Here is a 22319-nt window from a genome sequence, read left to right as displayed (position 1 = left end):
CATGTGGCTCCTGGACTTGGGTCCCAGGCCAGGGGGCCCACAGAGGTGCAGTGCTGTGCTGACCTCCTGACCCCCCCCCCTGAAGTTTCCATCCTGGTCCCTAACTATGGGACCATGCCGAGCCTTTGTCCTCAGGTCTGGAAAGAGGAAGTGTGCTAGCGTGCAGAGGACCCGGGTTCGATTCCCGGCCAGGGCACACAGGAGAAGCGCCCATTTGCTTCTCCACCCCTCCCCCTCTCCTTCCTCTCTGTCTCTCTCTTCCCCTCCCGCAGCCAAGGCTCCATTGGAGCAAAGATGGCCCGGGCGCTGGGGATGGCTCTGTGGCCTCTGCCTCAGGCGCTAGAGTGGCTCTGGTCGCAACATGGCGTGGCCCAGGATGGGCAGAGCATCGCCCCCTGGTGAGCAGAGTGTCGCCCCCTGGTGGGCGTGCCGGGTGGATCCCGGTCGGGCGCATGCGGGAGTCTGTCTGACTGTCTCTCCCTGTTTCCAGCTTCAGAAAAATGAAAAAAAAAAAAAAAAAAAAAGAGGAAGTGTGCGTGCCCTCGGCTGTGTGTGCGGGTGCTAGGACTGGCCCTGTGAGCTTCCCTGGGCCCAGCTGGGCCGGAGGCAGGAGCAGGGGGCACAGCCTCAGCAGGTATTGTCCCTGTCACCGCTGCTCAGGCGGAGGTAAGGGCAGCGAGGCCCTTGGCTTTGGAGTCTGGGGACTTCCGTGTGAAGACAGGGTGCAGAGTCTGGCCATGAAGGAGGGGGTAGCCAGGGAGAGAGAACGCTGCCCAGGGCCCCTCTCCCTTCGCCCTCTCTGTTGCCCGAGGTCAGTCCCTGCCTGGCCAGAGTCCTGGCCCACCAGCTTCCCCTCCGATCTGGCTTCCGGGAAGCCAGCCTCACCCAGCTGTTGGGGGAGGGTGTCAAGCTGGACTGGCGGGGCCCCTGGGGCCAGGCAAGCCCGGGCTCAGGGGACGAGGGCACATTCCTGCTTTCTGAGCCCATGGGGAGGGGGTTCCGAGAAGCGAAGGAGGCCAGTGGCCTGCGGGCAGAGCCCCCGGCGCTTCCTGCTTGGCGAGAGGAGGGCTCCAGAGCGCAGGACTCGTCAACAACACTGAGACGTCGCAGGCCTCCCGGAGTCTTCCTCTGTCCGGGGGCCCGGAGGCCTCGTTTCCCGGGGATCCTGACCCCACAGGGTGCAGCCCCTGTGTCTCCTGGCACAACGGGCACCTACCTACCACTGCATTCTTCCTTCAGTGCCACTCAGCCTGTGCTGGGCCCCTGTGCACTGTGCCGGCTGACCGCCCCGCTGCCCTTGGCTCCCCCAGTGGTCACCGTCCACTCCGCGCGGGGACAGGCCAGCTCAGGAGGCCTTGGGCTATCCCAGGAGGCGGAGGAGAGCGAATGGTCAGGCAGGGCAGGGAGCCACCAGGACGGTGAGACGGCTGTGGGAGCTCGTGGAAGTCACATCGCCTGTGGGGTAGGGTGGGGTGGGGTGTCGCTGCCGCCGGGGTGGGGGTGGGGTGGGGTGGGGTGGGGTGGGGCGGGGGGAAAATGAGATCACGCTCCTGGCAGACGAGCCAGCACCTGGCTCAAGGAGCGTTCCTGGAGGGGCGCGGCACACGGGCACGCCGGGGCGGGCACAGAGCCGGCCTGCACTCGCCTGGCCCCGCGTGGCCCTCCACAGGGTGGGGCCTTCCTGGGGCGGGGGCGGGGGGCCCGTGGCCAGCCCCTGGGCAGCTCAGAGCCTGGACCCACGTTGGAAGCCTCTTCTAAGAGAGAGGCCCCAGCCTGGCAGTGCCCACTTCCCCTCCAGAGGCCAGCTCAGGAACCCCTTCCTCCCGGAAGCCCCTCACCATGGGGCTGGCCCGCAGGGTGTGCCCACAGACGGGACGTGTGGGGGGGTGAGCAGGGTGGCCTGGTCTGGAGGTCAGAGCCTCGGCGGCCACAGAGGTGGATGACCAGGGTCTGGGGGCTGACGCCCACTGCTCTGGAGGCCGACTTGGGAGCTGGGTGTTCTCGAAGGCGCCTGCCTCCTGGCTGGGGTACCGTCTCGTCACGGTGACTAAGTGCTCAGGAGGGGCCGGCTAATGGTGGCGGGGGGTGGGGTGGGGTGGGGGAGGGCTGTGTGTCCTTGATTCATTCCTTGGATTCTGAGGCCTGGGTTCTCCAGATGTCAAGAGCAGGGGGGCACTTCCTGGGAGCAACCCTGACCCTTGGCTCAAAGGCCCCTCTCTACCTGACAAGGCTGGGCACACGGTCGTGAGCCTTCAGACGGAGGAAGCAAGCAAGACGAAGGGGCTGAGAGCGGATGGCATGTCGTTGGTGTGAACCAGAGCGTGTAGGGGGGAGGCAGGAAGGCCCAGCGAGTCCCTGCCATCTGGGCCCGTCCTGGCCCAGCTCTGCGGGTGAGCTGCCCCAGGGCTGGATGCAGGGACGTTTGGGCCGGCCTGGCCATGTGTTTCTGATTCCTTGGGGCCTCCCCAGAGTGGCACTTATGCAAGAGGCACCCCCCCCACCCCCCGCCTTGGGCCCACCCAGTGCCCCGCTGCCTCATCTGCCTGGATGGCCCACCCTGAGCCCTGGCTCCCACCCGTCTGGGGGGTGGGGTGTGCTCTGGCTGGAGGCCCTTTTCCAGGTCCAGAGGGGCCTGAGGGTTGTGGGCCCCCAACCTCTGCTGCGCAGACAGGGCGAGGGGCCCGCCCAGATCTCGGAGCAGGGGACAGAGCCACCGGGCACCCCGTGGGAATGTTGGGCCAGCCGCTCCCTGGGTGTGTGAGAGCCCCCTGGTCTGTGTTTGGTGCTCTGCTGCCCTGGCCTTGAACATGCCAGGCACTCTGGAGCCTCTGGCTGGCTGGCATGTCTGGGGAGTGAGCACCCCGGTCTAGGGAGCTTGACAGAGGTGGGTGACCCATCCTCCACGGTGTGAAGGGGTGAGCAGGGGACGCGGGCTGGAGGGGCACGTGGAGCCCCCAAGATACACCTATACCAACTTCTTTCTAAAAAAATTATTTATTTTAGAGAAGAGAGAGAGAGAAGGGGGGAGGAGCAGGAAGCATCAACTCCCCTATGTGCCTTGACCGAGCAAGTCCAGGGTTTCAAACTGGCAACCTCAGTGTTCCAGGTCAACGCTTTATCCACTGCGCCACCACAGGTCAGACTGCTATATCAACTTCTCCCCCCCTCCACTGTCACCTCTCGATGTGTTCTGAGTTCGATTGTTTATTCCTTCCCTGTCTGCACCCCCCGCCCCCCCCACAGTCCTCAGCCAGAAAGTTGGCTGCACTAGGGCAGGGACTGGGACTGGGCTAGTCCGTCCCCCGTTCTCCCCCCCCCCACTGTCCCCTAGGGCCTGGAACAGAGAAGGCTCTCAGCACGTATTTGTCATGTGAATGAATCAAGGACCAAGTGTGAGGAGCCATCTTAGAGCCTGAGGGTCCCCATGTTGTTGACTGATGGGGACAGTGGGCTTGGGGGGTGGGTGGGGGTCTATGCAGAGAGATGGCCCCGCCTCAGCCTCCCCCCACCCCCCCACTGCCTTCTGGGCCCAGAGGGCAGCAGTCCTTAGCTGATGAGACACCCCGGCAGAAGCCCTGGCCTGGAAGGCTCCCCGCAGTCCCTGCTGTGGCCACAGGGGAGGCGCCGCCCACTGGTGGGGTGCTCGGGTTCAGTCCACCACGCTGTCCTTGGCCGGCTCCCCGCGCTGCCCTGGAATCTCTCTGCCAGCCGGTACGCCGGGGAACCAGCGCCCTCTGGTGGGCCCCTCGGGCTTCTTGCTGTGACCTGTCTCCCCCCAACACGGCACAGGCCCCCTAAACCCCTCCTCCGGAGTCCCCCTCAGGGTTCAAGGGGCCCAGGTGCGGTGTCCAGCACACCAGGGGTGGCCCAGAACATTGCTGGACTGGGACTGGGAGGACGGGGCACGGACCTGGCCGTAGACCCTGTCCTGCAGCCTTACCCCGGGCTTGCCCAGAGCCTTAGCGAGCTTTGGTGCCACCTTGGGCCTGGTCCCTCTGGGTCCTGCACAAGCTTGGGGTGACGGCCATCCCTCAGTTCTCCTGCGTGGGCCGGTCTCCCAGCTGCACATAGGAGGCCTGGCTGGACCTGCCGACTTGCTCCCTCGCTGTGAGGTCAGAGGCCCCGGCTGGCCCACTGGCTCCCCCTGCAGGCCTCCCCGCTCAATAAAGCCAACTTGGCCCCAGCAGTCTGGGTTCTCAGAATTTGGGGTGGGGACCTGAGGGTTAGGAGAGCTGGGGCCAGGGGAGCACAGGGGTTCTCGGACCTAGGGTCTGGGGACTGGAGGCTGCTAGGAGCCAGGGACAGGGTGGGCACGCCTGTCCCCAGATAGTCCCCAAAGAAAACCTCGGCTGTGTCAAGACCTCGCTTTCTGGGGACGGGCAGCTGTCCCTGAGCGTGCACCAGCTTCCTGCCTGGCAGGGCAGCTGGGCCTCCTCTCTGGAACACCCTGAGCAGGGACACAGAGACAGGAGCCCAGAGCTCTCAGGGCACACGTGGGCGCAAGGGCCACCAGAGGGTCCTCCCTGTGCAGACTCAGCCACGTGGCTCACAGCCCCTGGCCACCGAGGGCCTGCGTGAAGGAAGACCCGGGGGCGATTCCAGCACGCCGTCAGCGCCAGGCGGACTTGGTCTTGGCGGGGTGGGAACGGGCAGGGCCACCCCACAGAGAGGGGCTGGAGCCCCGTGGGCTGCCGCTCAGGGAGGACAGGGAGGCAGTGGGTGGCCCCGGGCTTGGCCACCACCGGTCACTGTGGCTGTCTCAGTGAACACCTGCTACTGTAACAAAACACCACGGACAACAGATACTTATTTCTCACACTTCCGGAGGCTGGACGTCTGCAATCAGGGTGGCGGTCAGTTCGGTTTCCAGGAGGGCCGCTTCCTGGCCCGCAGCCGGTCACTGTCCCCCACAGCAGACCGGGCGCTCTGGTCTCCTGTGCTTAGCAGAGCACGAATCCCATCCTGGGGCCCCACCTCATGGCCTCATCTGACCCCATTCGCCTCCACACACCGTCCCACTGGGCCAGGGCTTCTATATGTGACTATTCAGGGACACAGAAATTCAGTCAAGGCTGGCGGGGGTCTCGGTTCAGGTCCCCAGAAGCCGAGGCCCGTGACACCAGTGGGCAGGGGGCAGCAACCCTCATCTCCTGTGCGCTGGGGAGGCAAGGGGGGGGGCCTGAGCCTGGGAGGCTGGCCATGGAGGGCCGGGTTCACAAGGGCCTCAGTGCTCAGGGATGGGGACCGGGAGGTGGCTCCTCAGGACGGCTTCCCTCCTCCCCATTTCCCCATGTTCCCACCCTGGCAGGAGGCCCTGTGACCCTTGTGTGTTGATGTGCAGGAAATGCAGGGTGCAGGAGTCCAGCTCGGGTCGTGTTTACCTGCGGAAGACCAGTGCCAGGGGCCCCCACCCGGCCTCATGGCCCCGAGTTAACTCAGACTCCAGGATAAACACCCATTCAGCCGCACAAGGCCCCTTTGTCCCGGAAAGGTTCTTGGCTCAGGACGCTGCCCGGCAGCCTGTGGCCTTAGCAAGGCCAGCCGCCCCTCATGGCCTTCTCCAGGCAGAGCCCTGGTCTGGCTCACAGGCCCCAGCAGGGGGACAGGGCACTGAGCAGTTCTCATAGTGGCCGGAGAGGCCGGACAAGCAGAGCTGGGTGAGGAGGGTGCCCCTTTGGGCCCCTTCGGAGCAGCCCTGACTGTGAACAGAAGGGAGCAGCCCTGAGGCCACATGGCCACCTGCCCTCTCGGCGGATGTAGCGTGGGCAGGGGAGGGCATTGGGCAGCACAGAGCCTGAGGGGAGAGGGTGGGAGTGGAGGTTCTTGTCTAGGGGCTGGTGGAAGGGGTGTCTGGGATGGGGTGCAGCGGATGTGGGGGTGGGGGCAGGGAAGGAGTTGTAAACTTGGGGGGTATGGCGGGGGATTGCCTGTCAAGGGCAGGAGCCTAGGTCATTCCTGAGAAGGGTCCAGCATGATGCAGAGGGGCCCAGAGCCCTGCTGCTAGTAGCAAGGCTTGCGAGGGGCTTCTGGTCTGGCTTGGGGGGGGCACACACCTGTCACTCACAGCCCTGCAGCCATGCCCTGGGGCCTGATAACGTTGAAGACACTCAAACCCTGTGCCATCATGTCTGCTCTTGCGAGGGTAACTTTCAGGGGATCCTAAACAGACTGCTCCACACAGAATGGGACAACGGCCTGGGGCGTGGCCAGTGGCTTGGAGAATCAGAGCCCTGAGCAGGAACACTGGCGGGGGTAACTTTCAGGGGATCCGAAACAGACTGCTCCACACAGAATGGGACAACGGCTTGGAGAATCAGAGCCCTGAGCAGGAACACTGGCGGGGGTAACTTTCAGGGGATCCGAAACAGACTGCTCCACACAGAATGGGACAACGGCCTGGGGCGTGGCCAGTGGCTTGGAGAATCAGAGCCCTGAGCAGGAACACTGGCGGGGGTAACTTTCAGGGGATCCTAAACAGACTGCTCCACACAGAATGGGACAACGGCCTGGGGCGTGGCCAGTGGCTTGGAGAATCAGAGCCCTGAGCAGGAACACTGGAGGGTCAGCGTGGGTGGCTGGGCCTGCCTGCAGGGAGGGGCGGTGCTCTGTGTAGAAGGAACACCTATGCTGAGGCCTGGAGTGTCCCAGCCGCAGCTGGTTTGGGTTGGAGGGTGTCAAGGACGCCTCCTTGAGAAGTGGCTTTTTAAGCAGAGAGGTGACGGTTTGGGACAGTATCCGGTTAGCCCAGCCCAAGACTTGGCACTTATACCTGGAGCTGGGAGCCACTGCACTGTGGTTCTCGGCCGGCAGTGCCCCCTGGTGGCACCCAGGCGTGTCGCTGCTGCCCCGCCTAGGCCCAGTGACGGGAAGGGATGCTGGGAGCCAGCCAAGCTTGTTGGCCGGCCAGAGTCTTGGCCCTCATGGGCAGTCTGACTGGGCAGGTCTCGGCCCCGGTCCGGTGCAGGGACCCCTTCAGCGTGGATGAGAGAAAAGATCCCTTTGTTGATTTTTCCGCCTAGGCCCACGTGTGAGCAGTGCCTCAGCTCCAGCCAGGTGGTGCTCCCTCCCTGCCCTGTGCCCGCTCCTCCATGGAGCACGGCAAGGTCTGGGCCCCGGCAGCGCCAGCCTCACCTGCCCGGGACCAGTTAGAACGCGAACCTTAGACCTGCCTATGCCTCTGGGCCAGCACTCAGGAGCCCTGTGCCCTCCCGCTGGCTCTGGGGACCTAGGTGTGAGGCCTGGCTCCAGGGCCCAGGGCCACTCTCAGCCTGGGACCAGTGTTCAGCCAGCTCTGTGCCTGTCCGTGTCCAGAGGCGGGGGCCCTGTGGTGCCCCTGCAGGCCGAGCCTGTCCTGTTCAGAAGGGCGCCTGGGGCTGCCTCACCCCTGCCGCTGCCTGTCCTAGGGCTTTGCTGCCACCCTGCAAGTGCACCCCCCCTGGGCCCCATCTCCTGCACCACATGGTCAGTGACGCAGGGTCCAAGCATGTACGACAGGCTCCTCTGGAGCAGGCACTGTGATGCAGCCTGATGCCCCATGGGGACGGGCGTCCACTCAGACATTTGCTCATGAGCTTTCAGAGATCCTGTCGCCAGCTGCAAACATCTGCTCTGGTTGGTGCTCTCCAGAGCAGATAGCCAGGAGACCTCTCGTCTCGGGTGCCGGGTCTGGCCATCCCGGACGAGCCTCATTTGGCACAACTGGCTCGAGATCGCGGGGTGCAGCTGGGGAACCTGAGGTCTGCAGGGCAGACAGGCCTCCCTGGGGAATGTTTTGCTCTTAGGCATCACGGGACTGGACGAGGCCACCACAGCAGCCAGGACACTGCTGGTCCAGGTGTAATCAGCCACAGCTAGCAAATCCCTTAGCGACCGACATGCCAAGGAGTGTTCTGTTCACGGGGCCGTAACCTGGCCAAACAACCCAGGGCTGACCACCCCCTCACATGTTTGCTTTTTTTTTTTTTCTTTTTCTTTTTCCAGAGACAGAGTCAGAGAGAGGGATAGACAGGGACAGACAGGAACGGAGAGATGAGAAGCATCAATCATTAGTTTTTTGTTGCACATTGCAACACCTTAATTGTTCATTGATTGCTTTCTCATATGTGCCTTGACTGCAGGCCTTCAGCAGACCAAGTAACCCATTGCTTGAGGCAGCGACCCTGGGTCCAAGCCGGTGAGCTTTTTGCTCAAACCAGACGAGCCCGCGCTCAAGCTGGCGACCTCGAGGTCTCGAACCTGGGTCCTCGGCATCCCAGTTCGACGCTCTATCCACTGCGCCACGGCCTGGTCAGGCACTTGTTTTACATGAAAACTTCAGCCTGACCTGTGGTGGTGCAGTGGATAAAAGCGTCGACCTGGAAATGCTGAGGTCGCCGGTTCGAAACCCTGGGCTTGCCTGGTCAAGGCACATATGGGAGCTGATGCTTCTAGCTCCTCCCCCCTTCTCTCTCTCTGTCTCTCTCCCTCTCCTCTCTAAAAATGAATAAATAAAAAATAATTAAAAAAAACAAAACAAAACTTCAGCTCAGTCTGATTGGCAGTGGCGCAGGGCCTAGACTGTCAACCAGGACACTGAGGTCCCCACTTCTAGACCCCAAGGTTGCCGGCTGGAGTGCGGGATCATCAACATGATCCCAAGGTCACTGGTTTGAGCCCAAAGGTCGCTGGCTTGAAGTCCAAGGTGGTTTTGGCTTGAGTCGAGTTGCTTGTTTGAGCAATAGGGTCACTGGCTCGACTTGAGCCCCCCGGTCAAGGCACGTATGAGAAGTAATCAATTACAACTAAAGTGAAGCAATACAAGTTGCTGTTTTTCATGTCTCTCCTCTCAAAAAAAATACAACAAAAATAAATAAAAAATAAAACTTGAGTCTACTGAATTCTGACTGGTCAGGAGGCAGAGGGAAGAGGCAGACGGAGGAGGCTGCCCACCTAGATGGCAGCTCAAAGGTGTGGACGACAGCGGCTGGGGCCGATTCAGCCAAAGCTGGAAACCTCTGTCTTCATCAAGACAGCAACTTAGGTCCTGGCTGGACGACTCGGTAGGTTGGAGCATCGTCCCGAAGCACAGAGGTTGCCAGTTTGATGCCTGGAGTAGGTACATACAGGACCAGCTCAGTGTTCCTGTCTGTCTCTCCCCTCCTCCTTTCCTCTCTTGCTAAATCAATAAACATTAAAAAATAAACACTTCAGTGTTAAACTTAAGGGAAACTTTATTTAGTCTTCTTTTTAAAGTAATCTAGTTTAAAAACAAACTGAGGTTAAGAGAGAAGAAAGAACACAAAACCTTCTAACAAAGACAGCACAGCAGGCGGGTGCAGGGGTGCAGGGCGGGGACCCCCACATCAGATCTTCTCCATCTTGGAAATGAGGTCATCACAGATTCGCGTCAGTTCATCGTTTTCTTTGGTCTGAGGGAGAAATGCCCAACCTCTTGCTGTCCCAGTGCTCAGACATGGCATCGGCGCCCAGGTGGCGCCTGGCCCAGCCCCGGACAGGAGCCTGGGAGGAGCACAGGGGCCCAGCCTGGGAGTGAGCAGGCCGCAGTCTCGAACCAGGGGGGCCTGTCCCTCCCGCTCCCCAGGGCCTCAAGCTCACCTTCTGCTCCACAGTCTTCTCTAGAGAGTGGACACGCATCTGCTCCTTCCTCAGGCTCGCCTGGAAGGCCAGCGCCTCTGCCTGGGCCTTGCTCCGGACCTGGGCGATCTCCTCGTTGGCCCTGGACGTGCAGAAGGTGGGCTGAGCCCCCAGCCCACCCCTCCCCAGCCAAGCTGCCCACATGCTGCCCACACTCACAGCTGGAGTTTCTCCTCTGCATGGGCCTTCAGTGCCTGGTACCTCTGGCCTTCCTTTTCAATTCTGACAATGTAGTCCTCGACACACTTCTTCAGGGACTCTTCATTCTTTAAGGAAGGAGGAAACGTTACTGTCAACAGCTGGCTGCTCTGGGAGATGGGACCCAGGCTCAGGTGCGGACAGGCCACTGTTGTGGCTCTCGGACGTTCAGGAAGCAGCAGCTCAAATGAGGAAGGCCACAGGTAACTGCATGTCCTACTTTTCTTTTGGAAAAGGCCCCTCCATAGAGCCCAGGCCTCCCCATCTCTGGGCACCTGGACTGACCCGTCCTCTCTGGCCACCACTGTCTCCTACAGGCTCTCTGTCCCCTCAGCCTGCTTTGCACTGGAGCAGTCTCCTGCCCGGAAGCCCTCTGTGTGGTCCTGACTCTCGCATGCCCCCTCAGGGGGCCACTGAGGTGGACTGGGCCCTCCTCCAGCCCCTCTGTGCATGAGTCAGGCAGACAGGACCCCCACCCACCCCAGGTGAGACTGACCTCACAGCCCCAGCACAGGGCAGGGCTTGGCCAGGTGCTGAGCTTAAGGGCCAGAGCACGGTGGGGAGGGAGGGCAGACTTCAGCCTGACGGGCAGGGGTCTAAGCCATGACAGGGCCGCCCAGCGTGGTCACTCACTGCTGCCCACCAGGCCCCGTGCGGGAACGGGCACAGCCCCACCTACCACACGGTAGCCTTCAATCGCCTCCCTCTGCTTCTCAAACCGCTTGAAGAGGTCAGAGAACGACTTTTCCATGGAGCTCAGATCTGCGGTCAGCTGGTCTTTTTCTTTCAGAACCTTCTGGAGCTCGGCTTTGGCAAGTTCCTTCTGTTTCTGAGCCTCCTCTTGGAAAGAGAAAAGCACAAGAGGTTAGGGGGAGCCCCCACGCTGATGCACAGGTGACCAAGAGCAGGAGACGGTGGTGGGGTGGAGGAGAGCTGGGCAGCACCGGCTGCAGCACGCAGAAGTCCTACTAGAGGAGGGTCAAGGCCCCTTCCTACCCTGCTCGCCTGGAGCAGGACCTGAGGGCACAAGTGCCCAGAACACAGCCATTCCCTCAATAACGGGTCCACATGAACAGCAGAGCCTGCAGTGACACCTGTCCCCCCATCTGGGGGCCTCTGCACCTCGAGTCCCTTGCCTGGAGCGACCAAGTGCTCCCACCATCCAGCCCCAGCCTGGACATGCTCAGAGCTTGATCCGTTCCCCCACACTTACCCATAGCCTGGTACACGGCGCTCTCGAACCCGTCCATGACCTTCCTGCGGGAGGAGCAGAGGCGTGAGCACTGCGGCAACCACCCGGGCCCCATCACCCCGCCCCCGCAGCTGCCAGGGCCCCATCACCCCGCCCCGCCCCCGCAGCCCCACCCCATCACCCCGCCCCCGCAGCTGCCAGGGCCCCATCACCCCGCCCCGCGGCCGGCGGCCCCACCCCATCTCGAGGTTCTTCTCCTGCAGCTCCCGGCACTGGCTCTGCAGCTGCTGGTTCTCCTTCTGCACCGCCTCCACCTGCGCCTGCACCTGCACAAAGCACACCTCGTGCCTCAGAGCTGCTCGTGCCCAGGCTGGGCCCCTCACGTGGCAGATGTCTGTGGGCAGCGTGACCTGGGGGCCCAGGCCTGTGTGCAGCTGTGTGACTAGGGTGCTCCTCGCTGCAGGTGGTGCTGGGAGGGCAGCGTGGGGGTTGGGGGCAGTGAGGCCAGGGCCGGACCTGCTGCCAGTGGAGGAAGTCTGGGAGCGCCCGCTAGCTGGGCGACACGGGCTGAGTGAATGGCGCCCGCGTTCCCACCACAGTAGCACGGGCACTCAGGACTGCAGCCGACAGGTGGGGACGGCCTGACATGACCCCTCTCTTCCCACACCCCGCCCTTACCGCTGCGTCCAGGTCCTTCTGGCTGTACTGCAGCACGTCCACAATAGGCCCCACGGGCCTGAGGACACATGGAGGTGGGCCCAGCACCTGTAGGGCAACAGAGACCAGCTGGGCCAGAAGCTCCTCGCACAGTTGGCCCCGCCCTGTGGTCAGGACAGGTCCCTGAAGGCAGGAGTCCAGGACAAGGTGGTGACCAGAGACAAGGAGCAGCCCACCATCCGCCCACTGACCTCTGACCCTTCAGATCCCTGAACGGTAAATATAGGCCCTCAGGGCACGTCTCCTTACACAACCAAGGGCGGGGGCGCCCCCAGGGAGGTCCGGGGCACCCAGGAAGTCCAGGTCCACCAGCTTGGCCTCGGGCAAGTTTCCCAAGGAAGGGGTGTCGGCTTCCTGCAAACTGAAACCAAAACAGAGGCCCATGTGCCCCCTTCTCTCCAGAGCAAGGTCTGCCCGGGCTTCCCTCATGGGCCAGTCAGTGCTTTAGGATTTGTGGGCCACACGGCCTGTTGCATCTGGTGACACTGTTGTTCTGGGGCAAAAGCAGCCAGGTGGACGCATGTAGGAAGGTGTTGCTGTGCCCCCAGAGCTCATGCAGAGCCGGCATGGGCCGCTGTCCTGCACGCTGGCCGTCTGTCACTGTGACTGTTCTGGGTCAGGTCTCCCCACTCTTCAAAGTCACACGTGAGGTGGCATCGCCCTCCCGCACCTGAGGGACGTCGGCTCAGAGCCTGCTGTTCAGAGGCTGAGACATGATCACCCCTAGTCTGGAGTCTCTGAGCACCGGCACACCTGCTGGGGAGCACTGAGCCCTCCAAGAGGGCAGCCTACCTGCTGGTCTCAGGGGCCACGGGCGCCGGTCTCTGAGGACTGTCCTTCAGGAGAGGGTCAAACTTGAGGTACAAGGACTGCTTCCTCAGGGCTGACTCCTTAAACTGCAGAGGGAGGGCATGTCAGCAGGGTCTCCTGTCGCCCCCGACGCACACAGCCCTGAGCGTGGGTGACCAGAGGGCCCGGGGAGATCAGTGCATACCAAGATGCCGCCCACATGGGACTGACCCCAGCACAGAGCGGTGTGCTCTGGAGTTGGCTGTGACCCAGGATGGGACTCTGCTGGGGCCATGGGAAGTGGCTAAGAAAGTGGTTGCAGGAAGAGGCCCCCGAGAGGCCCAGCCAGCCAGGGTGCCACCAGGCCCAGCACAGCCTGGCGTTTGGGGGGAAGAAGTCCATGCTGCTGAGGTGTGACCACAGCATGGGCTGCTCTAGAGGAAGCCCCTCCTCGAGACACACCCTCAGGAAAGGCTGTGGCAGGTGCAGACTCACCAGGGACGTCCCGAACTGCTCCAGGTAGTCCACGTCGGCCCCCGTGCCTAGAACTGAGGGGCGTGCGTCAGCACTGCCCGGGCTCCGCCCGCACAGACTGCTTCCTCGGTGAGACAAGGCCACCAGCCACGTCTTCACTGCGCGGTGTGTCCCCAGAGCCCCGGCACTCAGACTGTGCCAATACTGAGCTGTCACCACCCCTCACTGCCCATCTGGACTTGGGTCCCAAGGTCCTAGGCTTTAAACCTTGATTTCTGGCCTCGCACTGATGACACTTGGGCTAGACCAGAGTGTGGGGCTGCCTCACAGCAGGAATAAAGGGTCAAAGACCTAAACGTAAGAACTAAAACTATACAATTTCTAGAAGAAAAAATAAGGCTAAATAGCCCGGCCTGTGCTGGCACCGTAGACGGAGGGCTGACTTGGGACACTGAGGTCTCTGGTTTGAAACCCTGGGCTCAGCCGGTCAAGGTGCGTACGACAAGCAATCACTGAATAACTAAAGTGAAGCGACAGGAGTTGATGCTCCTCATTCCACCCCCCCCCTCTGCAAAATCAATAAATAAAATCCTTAAGAAAAGAAAAAGTAAGGGTGAGTCTTCATGGCTTTGGCTTTGACAATGACTTCTTAGACTGGACACCAAAATCACAAACAACAAAATAAAAACGTAGACTTCAAAATTAATGCCTTTGCTTCCAAAAACATCAACAAAGTATAAATGAGGAAACCCACAAAACGAGAGAATTTGTGCAAATCCGGTATCTCACCAGGGAGCCTTCTCTAGAACATGTCAGAAGCCCAATAACAAAGACAAACATGGGCTGAGGACCGGAGAGGTTTCTCCAAAGACCTGTGACAGGCCAGCACGCACAGGAAGGGCACGTGGCTCCGCCGTCCCCAGAGGCAGATCGTGCGCACACCCACGGGGACGCGGGAACCCAGAGGCCAGGACGAGTGCTGGTGAGGACGTAGAGAGCTGGACCCACCTTCCAGGATGGGGTGAGGCCCCACGGGAAGGTGTTATACGGGTGCAGGGGCTTACACCCTGCTCACAGAAAATGCAGGTCCACACCCCACGTGTGCACGCACGTTCACAGCTGACAGTGGAACCCACGAAGCCTACTGCTGGGGAATGAATCGCAAGCCGCTCTGTCCACACGGCAACTCGTTCACGCTACAACGCGGGCCAAGCTGGCATGCTCAGCAAGAGAAGCTACTCAAAACCTTATGATAGCCTGACCAGGCGGTGGTGCACTGGATAGAGCGTCGGACTGGGATGTGGAGGACCCAGGTTCGAGACCCCGAGGTCGCCAGCTTGAGCGTGGGCTCATCTGGTTTGAGCAAAGCTCACCAGCTTGGACCCAAGGTCGCTGGCTCGAGCAAGGGGTTACTTGGTCTGCTGAAGGCCCACGGTCAAGGCACATATGAGAAAGCAATCAATGAACAACTAAGGTGTCGCAACAAAAAAGTGATGAATGATGCTTCTCATCTCTCTCCGTTCCTGCCTGTCTGTCCCTATCTATCCCTCTAACTCTGTCTCTATAAAAAACAACAACAACAACAAAAAAACCTCATGATGCCTGACTCAGGGTCCCCTGGGGGTGCCAGGCCAGCCCCAGCAGTCTCTCCATGGCTCATGGCACACCTGTGTGAGGACGCATGCTTGTCCTGCCAGGCGAAGCTCACCCATTTCCCCACACCTGCAGGTTTCCAAGTAACCCACACGGAGACCCTGGTGGGCAGCCTTACATCTTTTAAAGCAATACAGTCATGTGTTCCCACTGGAGGCAGCTTTGGTCAGCAACCACCTGACTTAACCGCCTGTGCCCCATGTGGAAGCTGTGAGCTCCTGTCTCATCGCCATGGGGTCTTTGTTTCCAGTTCCTCCACGACCACTGAGGCCCGTGTACCTGTAACTGGCACAGCCTCACTCACACGCACTCTTAAGTGGCTCCACAACCCCATTTCCGGAAGTCCTTCACACCAAAGACTCCTCCTGGAAATGCCAACTTTGAATAAACCAGTTTCCACACGAGTGCCTCCAACTCGGAGCTGAGCGGCCTGCAGAAGGCTTGCCCACAAACACCGCTCAACACACGTGCTCATGGGACACGTTTCAGATGAACCTACAGTAGGGACAGATGGGTGACGACCTAGGGACAACGTACCCTCAGCTGGGTCTCGGAAGTGCTCCTCACTCAGGTCCAAGGTCGGCTCTGGGCCCTGCAGAGCAGGAGCCGCTGGGTCAGCAGGCAAGGCTGTGGGCTCACTGCCCGGACACCCTGAAGAAGTTACAGTCCCCTCCTGGAAGGAAGGTGACAGTCACTTGGGTGGCTCAGTTTGAGCATCTTGTGAAGTTGAGGGTTCTGGGTGGGGCCTCTGTCTTGCCCAGTCTCGTCAAGAGGGGAGTGTGGGCCCTGGCTGGTTGGCTTAGTGGTAGAGCGTCGGCCTGGCGTGCAGAAGTCCCGGGTTCGATTCCCGGCCAGGGCACACAGGAGAAGCGCCCATCTGCTTCTCCACCCCTCCCCCTCTCCTTCCTCTCTGTCTCTCTCTTCCCCTCCCGCAGCCAAGGCTCCATTGGAGCAAAGTTGGCCCGGGCGCTGGGGATGGCTCCATGGCCTCTGCCTCAGGTGCTAGGATGGCTCTGGTTGTAACAGAGTGATGCCCCAGATGGGCAGAGCATCACCCCCTGGTGGGCATGCTGGGTGGATCCTGGTCGGGCGCATGCGGGAGTCTGTCTGACTGCCTCCCCATTTCCAACTTCAGAAAAAAAAAAAAAGGGGGGGGGGAGTGTGGAGGGAGGGTGGGGGCAGCTGTGTGTCCCACCTGGTCACCACAGGTCTCCCTCCGCTTTGTTACAATACGCAAACAGTGGCTACCGTGTGAAGATGTGCTCATGCCTAGGCACACACACTCCGTACCTCTCCCGCCGTTCCCGAGGTCCCCGCTGGGTTCTGCATCACAGGTGTGCCCTCTCCCAACGCTGGAGGCACCTGCCTGAAGAGATGGGTCAGCAGGGCCTGCACACCCTCTGCCTGGGCACTGACCTGCCACCTCCCATGCACCCTCACCTAGAAAGCCCGGCACTGGGGCTAAGATGGGTGGCCAGCTTTGCTGGCCTGTGAGAGAACCCAAGCCTCGGAGGAGGACTCAGAAACAGGCAGGAGACCCGAAGGCCCTTCAATTAAATGGACAGCGGCCCTGCAATTCACCCATCCTTTTTCTTAAAAAACTGGTCAAGAAGCCCAATGGGCGAGACAGTAGCCTCGCCGGGCAGTGCCAGGACTGGGGAGCAGCTCTGTGTATGGTGTGAGTACTAGGCACTGGCTAAGCTGCTCTCAAGACCCAACGCTGCGGCCACGAGGCAGCGGTCCCCAGAGCAGTGAGCAGGGTGAGGCGGTGCACACCGGGACTCGAGCCCGAGGAACCCCACGCACAGGCTGACAGCCCTCGGTGGCTGGGAGCCACAGCATGTTCCCTACTCGAGGCACCACCACAGGGGTCGGGGGGCTGGTCTTTCTCCTGCTGCCTCACAACAGACCCCACCCCAGGCCCCTTCTCCAGCACGTGAGTGGCATTTCTGGTCCTGGGCCCCCCACATGCACCATGGAGCAGTCACCCTGACACTGCCACCTTTACTCACTGCCTCGGAGGTGCGTCCCCTGTGGCCATAGGCCCTGCCGATGTGTTCGGGGGCCATTCTGGAAGCCGGGCCTCTCCGCTGCCTCCAAAAGGGTTGAAATTTGGGTCATCCAGTTTGTCCGAGTCCAGGTCAAAAGACCCCTGGGAAGGAGCAGGACCCTTGTCCCCCTCCTCGGGGGCCTGTTCCTGCCTTGCCTCTGGTCTCTCCCCCAGTTTGCTTGGTTGGGGTGACCTTTTGTGGGCAGCAGCATCAGAGAAGTCAAATTCTAGCCTTAGGGGCCCATTACTCAAAGAGTTGGCCGTGTGGTCAGTGGTCTCTTCCTTCTGAGGACTTGGGGCTGTGGCCACGCCAGTCTTCAAAGGGCTGGCCGGGGCAGTGCTCTCAGGACCAGAAGTGTCCCCAAGGCTGGCCGGGGCCCCAGGCAGGTCTATGAGTGGGCCTTCTCTGAAGGCTGCTTCGGGGTGAGCAGCAGGGGGCGAAGCAGGGGCTCTGTGTGGGCTTCCCTCTGTGGCTCTGTGAGGGTCCTCTGTTCTGTCTAGGCACACGACCCCGGGAGGATCCTCTACAATCTCGGAAGGGGACGTAATGGTCTTCTCTGGAGAGTAAGAACTAGTGTTTTCCTCCAAGCCTTGCCCGGGGCTGTCAGACATTCCTTGCGGAGATGCCGTCTGGTTTTCAAGACTCTCCAGGGTCTGAGTACAGCTCGAGGGGTCCAGGGGGGCCGGTGGAGTGGAAGCAGGCCCGCTGGAAGGCCCGTCTTCAGAGACTGGTCTCAAGTCCTCTAGAGGGGGGTGGGCGTCAGACACTGCTGGTTTCTGAGGAGTCCCATCAGCATCCACTTCCTCGGTGAACTGTTGGCTTTTAGAAACAGACTTAATTAACTCTAATGAACTCACCAGTTTTTTAAGTCGATTTTTGTCTGAAAACACTAGCTAGAAAGAGAAAAAAAGAGTGTTCACTGAATCTTCTCCTTGGGACGTGATTTCACAAGTGTGTTTTCCCATAAGTCACTGCCAGTGGGCAGGGTCCGCCTGGGGCACAGTGGTCCCTGAGGCAGTGGGCAGGGTCCGCCTGGGGCACAGTGGTCCCTGAGGCAGTGGGCAGGGTCCGCCTGGGGCACAGTGGTCACTGAGGCACAGCAGGAATAGGAGAGTCAAAAGGCCCTAGCCGGACAGCTCGGTTGTCTAGAGTGTCATCCTGCAGCACAAAGGTTGCTGGTTTGATCCCTGGTCAGGGCACACACAGGAGCAGACTGATGTTCCTGCCCCTCTCTCTAGCACTTCCTTTCTCATTAAAAATCAGTAACAACAATAACAATAGAAGATGTGAGAGATCAAAGGTAAAATTTTCTATGCTAGCCTACTTTCTTCTTCCAGTGGGGACCCTAGCTACACAGTCAGGGACTGGCAAGGCACCTGAGAGTCAGCTTCTCCCTGAAGAGAGGAAGGAAGGACAAGAAGGTGGCCTTCTGCAGGGCAGGGTCCACCCCCTCCCCCCAGGCTGCTTTCCCTGGGTCTTCTCTGGTCCCCCCCTGCCTCTGCTCCATGGCCCTTGAGGCAGGTCAGACCCGAAGCCAGGGGCAGCATCAGACAACTAGGTTTCCCTTCCAGGGCTGTTGTAGAAGAACAGTATCTGAGTCACTCTAATCTCCTTCAGCTGAGTTTCTAGAGAAAAGTACTAAGTGAAGTTGAAAAGTGAAAAGGAAACCCCAGGAGAGAAAGACTCAGGTTCGAGAAGCTGCCCTGGGGAAACGGGACAGGGCCTGAGCAGGTTTGCTAAGTTAGGTGAACGGTACATCAGTGCTACAGTATTTTGCTCAAATAACCTTCTTTGTATGTGTGAAGTCTTTGCTCTGCCCATCCTGGGCGTCGCCATGTTGCGACCAGAGCCACTCTAGCGCCTGAGGTAGAGGCCACAGAGCCATCCCCAGCGCCCGGGCCATCTTTGCTCCAATGGAGCCTTGGCTGTGGGAGGGGAAGAGAGAGACAGAGAGGAAAGCGCCGCGGAGGGGTGGAGAAGCAAATGGGCGCTTCTCCTGTGTGCCCTGGCCGGGAATCGAACCCAGGTCCTCCGCACACTAGGCTGACGCTCTACCGCTGAGCCAACGGGCCAGGGCCTGTGAAGTCTTTTTAAAGAAAAACAAAATTAAATTGTTATTGATTTTAGTGAGAAGGGGGGAAAGGGAGGGAGAGGGAAGGGGAGAGGAGGGGGAAGAGAGAGAGGGAGAGAGAGAGAGAGAGAAACACCCATCTGTTCCTGCCTGTGCCCTGAGTGAGGATTGAACTGGCAACCTTTGAGGTTTGGGATGATACTTTAAATAACTGAGCTATCTGACCACGGCAGAGAAAGCAAATTTTAAACAGCTTAAGTCACCTGGCTTGTGATGGTGCAGTGGCTTTTAGTTAGAAGGGGTCAGGGGAAGGGAGGGATGCTGAGGTCACCAGTTTGAAACCCTGGGCTTGCCGGGTCAGGGCACATAGGAGAAGCAATCGAGGAACAAGTAAAGTAAAGTAACCATGAGTTGATACTTCTTGTTCCACCCTGCCCCTGCTCTCCTCTCTCTGTAAAATCAATAAATAAGATCTTTAAACAGCTTAAAGTCAGCAAATGTCAGAACAGAAATGTGTCATGAGGCCACTCCCACTTCGGATGTAGGGTGTCCTCGACAGCCCGTTTGATCAGTTCAGCCTAACTCAGGGAGCCCCACTTCCAGGTAGAGGCAGAAAAGCTGTGGCATCTGCTTAGTTGACCACCACCCAAGCCAAACACCTAATGCCTGGTAAGGCTGCAAAGAAAATCCTTCTCATTCAAGTGTTTAAAATCCGGTTCATAACCCTGGGCTTGCCTGGTCAAGGCACATATGGGAGTTGATGCTTCCAGCTCCTCCTCCCTCCTCTCTCTGTCTCTCCTCTCTCTCTCCCTCTCCTCCCTAAAATGAATTAAAAAAAAAAATTAAAACCCAATCCCTCAGGCCACTGGATTCTGACCAGATTACACACAGACAATTCCTCTGCCTTTGAAAGTGAGATCTATGGGCTTTCTCCAAGGCCTGATGGTAAAGAACCGAATTGCGAGCAAAAGGGAGACCCCCGGGGAGTGCAAGACAAGAGACAGAACCACACTGACGTGGTCAGGACACTGTATGTCTGAAAACCACACTGACGTGGTCAGGACACTGTATGAAGTCTGAGAAACAAACACTGGGGCTGATTTGTTGGCAAGGGCACCGTGATGCCGAGTGCCCCGGGCCACATCCTGCACAGACTCAGAGCAGAGGCCAGGAGAAACCCCACCGAGGTGACGGACAGCAAAACAAGGATCCTGCCAAGTCTGTCAGAGATGTTACAAAGCACAGGACATCAAAACCATGGACACTTACTTGTCTTTTTGGGTCCTTATTTGATGAGAGTTTTGTAATTCAATGGTGTCACCCAGAGCAAAACAAGGCTCAAGTTTGCTGCTCATGCTAGGACTTAAAATCCGGTGTGTCTGTGGATCCCGCCGAGGTGTCTGAAAAGTCACCTGTTGGGGAGGGAGGGAGGAGAGCACCTGTTCAATAATTCAAGTCTTCAACCACTACTGCCACGCCACGCTCTGCCCTGCCAGCTCAGGTAAGTCGCCAGGAAAGTAGGTCCCAGGGTGACCTGACAGAGGGTCAGTCTCCCGTAGGCAAAACGCACTCACCTTCACAGCTCTGGCTGTGCTCTGGGGAGGCACGTTTTCCCTCTGTGACACCCGGAGGACAGGCGACCTTCTGCGAAGTTCCGGTGGTGAAAACAGGAAGTCACAGTTTTCTGTACTTTTGTCACTAGTGACATTTTCGTCATTGAAGATTAGCAGACTCATTCTGGAGAAGCAAACAGTTTGCGTCAGCGTGGGGGCCGCATCACCCGGATGCACAGACGTGAGAGTGAGAACCGGCCCCGCAGGGGAGGGTCGTACTTCAGGCAGTGTCCTCTTCCAGGCAGTCCCTGTCCTGCTTCGGGGGACTATGAGTCTTCAACGGGGCCGGGGAGCCGCCACCTCCCACGACCAAGAGCTAGAAGTGCCAAATGCAAGGAGGAAGAACCAGGTTCTTAATCAAACTCTGTGGGTAAAAATCAGGAGACAAGTTTAAGTGCTGGCCCGGGAGAAAATGGGAGGAGGCAGAGGAATCGTGGCTCCCCCACAGGCCTCAGCTGGAGGAAGCCTCAAGGCACGGGCTGGAAGGTGGGGCCAGAATAGACAGACAGCAGGAGGGCTGAGGCTCAGAGGAACTGGAGAAGGGGCCGGAATACTAGCCAGGGAGTCAAGGAGCTTCTACATCCAGGCTCGAAGTCTCAGAAACGCATCAGAGGCCCAGAAAGTTCGAGAATGCCCCACGCTGCCTTCCCAGTCCTTGGGATGGTCACGGACTGACATTCCCAATCTAAGGAGCCACCATAGCGCTAAGCATTGACCTGCCTGGGGGGTGGGGAGGGTATGACGGGTGGGTGGGTAGCTGGGGGCAGTGGGGGCCCCGGGGGACTTGGGCTGGAGGGGCAAAGCGAGCAAGGGAGGCGTGTAAAGAAAATGGGGGTGAGAGCGGGCGGGACAAGAGGCCTTGGAGAGCGTGGGGGCGAGGCGGGAGTGGGCAGCTCTGGCAGCAGCGGGCTCTGAGGAGTCAGCCCGCTGGCCACTGCGCTCGGCGTGGAAGTCGGAGGAAAAATAAGTCCCGGGTGATTCGTTTAACCCGGTTAGAGGAGACAGAGGCCCCTTTCTGGCAGTCCCCGGCCGGTGGAGGGGGCACAGCGCTGGCGGCCTCTGCTGCCGACAGGGACCACGGAAGGGGCTGCCGAGCGAGCAGAGGCCGTCCGCGTGCCGCGTGCTGCGGCGGGGAGGGCGTGGGCCAGGTGGCGTGGCGGGCGCAGCTGAAGCCGGTAATGAGGTTTCGGCTTGCAGCTGGGGACGGGGGGCGCCGGCCGGGCGCGGAGACGTGTCTTCGCAAGTCTGTAGCAGCTCCATACAGAACCTGAGACCCAACAGGCTCCCCGGGGAGCGGGGGAGAAGGGTGGAAGGTCCGCGGGCCGCCCCCGCCGGACAAACCCTCCTGGAGGACGACAGAGGAGACGGAGGAGCCGGGGAGGAGCCGCGGGAGGGGCGGTTCCCATCTGCGGTGGACGTCGGCCGAAGACCCCCCCGCCAGCCGCCGGACGGGACGGAACGGAGGCTGGGCCAGAGGAGCCCCAAGCCCGGGAGCTCCCGCCGCCTTACCTGCTGGTCACCGCACGAAGCCGAGGACGGAGAAAAGACACCGAGTCCTGGAGGACGTCCTCCCGCCGTCGATTCAAATACAGACGGTTGGCGCGTGCGGCCAATCAGCGCGCGGCCGGGGGCGGGACAGACGGGGCTCCAGCGGCCAATAGGAGGGCGCGCCGGCGAATGTGCTTCCGGGGTGGAGCCACGCTGGGCGCGGCGGGCGCCTCAAAGTGTTTTGAGAGCTGAGGCTCCGGGAGCACGCGAAGGCGAAGGACTGCTCGAGGGCGGGGGTGGCTACGGAGCCCTCTGCCCACCCGGCATCTCGGGCTCTGCTGCGGGCGCGGCTGCGCAGAAAGGACGGGGCCTGAGGGCCGCCAGCCCGGAACTCAGTTTACCCAGCTGTAAAATGGAACCAGGTGCAGTACCGCCCTCAA

The 22319-nt window shown here is 60.3% G+C and overlaps 1 protein-coding gene across 1 annotated transcript; it reads right to left on the bottom strand.

Moving 5' to 3' along the window:
- Positions 1-9191: 9191 nt before the first annotated feature.
- TACC3 (transforming acidic coiled-coil containing protein 3) lies at positions 9192-22296 on the bottom strand. Its single transcript, XM_066384556.1, has 17 exons — positions 21901-22296; positions 20611-20755; positions 20353-20515; positions 20048-20190; positions 16669-17526; positions 15947-16022; positions 15194-15329; positions 13025-13077; positions 12533-12636; positions 11990-12101; positions 11702-11788; positions 11261-11349; positions 11045-11088; positions 10511-10671; positions 9793-9899; positions 9595-9715; positions 9192-9407 (listed from the first exon to the last, which is right to left on the bottom strand). Exons 3-17 carry the CDS (start codon positions 20512-20514, stop codon positions 9342-9344), a joined length of 2319 nt encoding a protein of 772 aa, XP_066240653.1. The 5' UTR covers position 20515; positions 20611-20755; positions 21901-22296; the 3' UTR covers positions 9192-9341.
- Between the last annotated feature and the right edge of the window lie 23 nt (positions 22297-22319).

This window comes from Saccopteryx leptura, chromosome 5, assembly GCF_036850995.1.
Source record: "Saccopteryx leptura isolate mSacLep1 chromosome 5, mSacLep1_pri_phased_curated, whole genome shotgun sequence".
NCBI lineage: Eukaryota > Metazoa > Chordata > Mammalia > Chiroptera > Emballonuridae > Saccopteryx > Saccopteryx leptura.
Note: the sequence above shows the minus strand (reverse complement) of the source record. Positions and strands in the feature narration are given on the sequence as shown.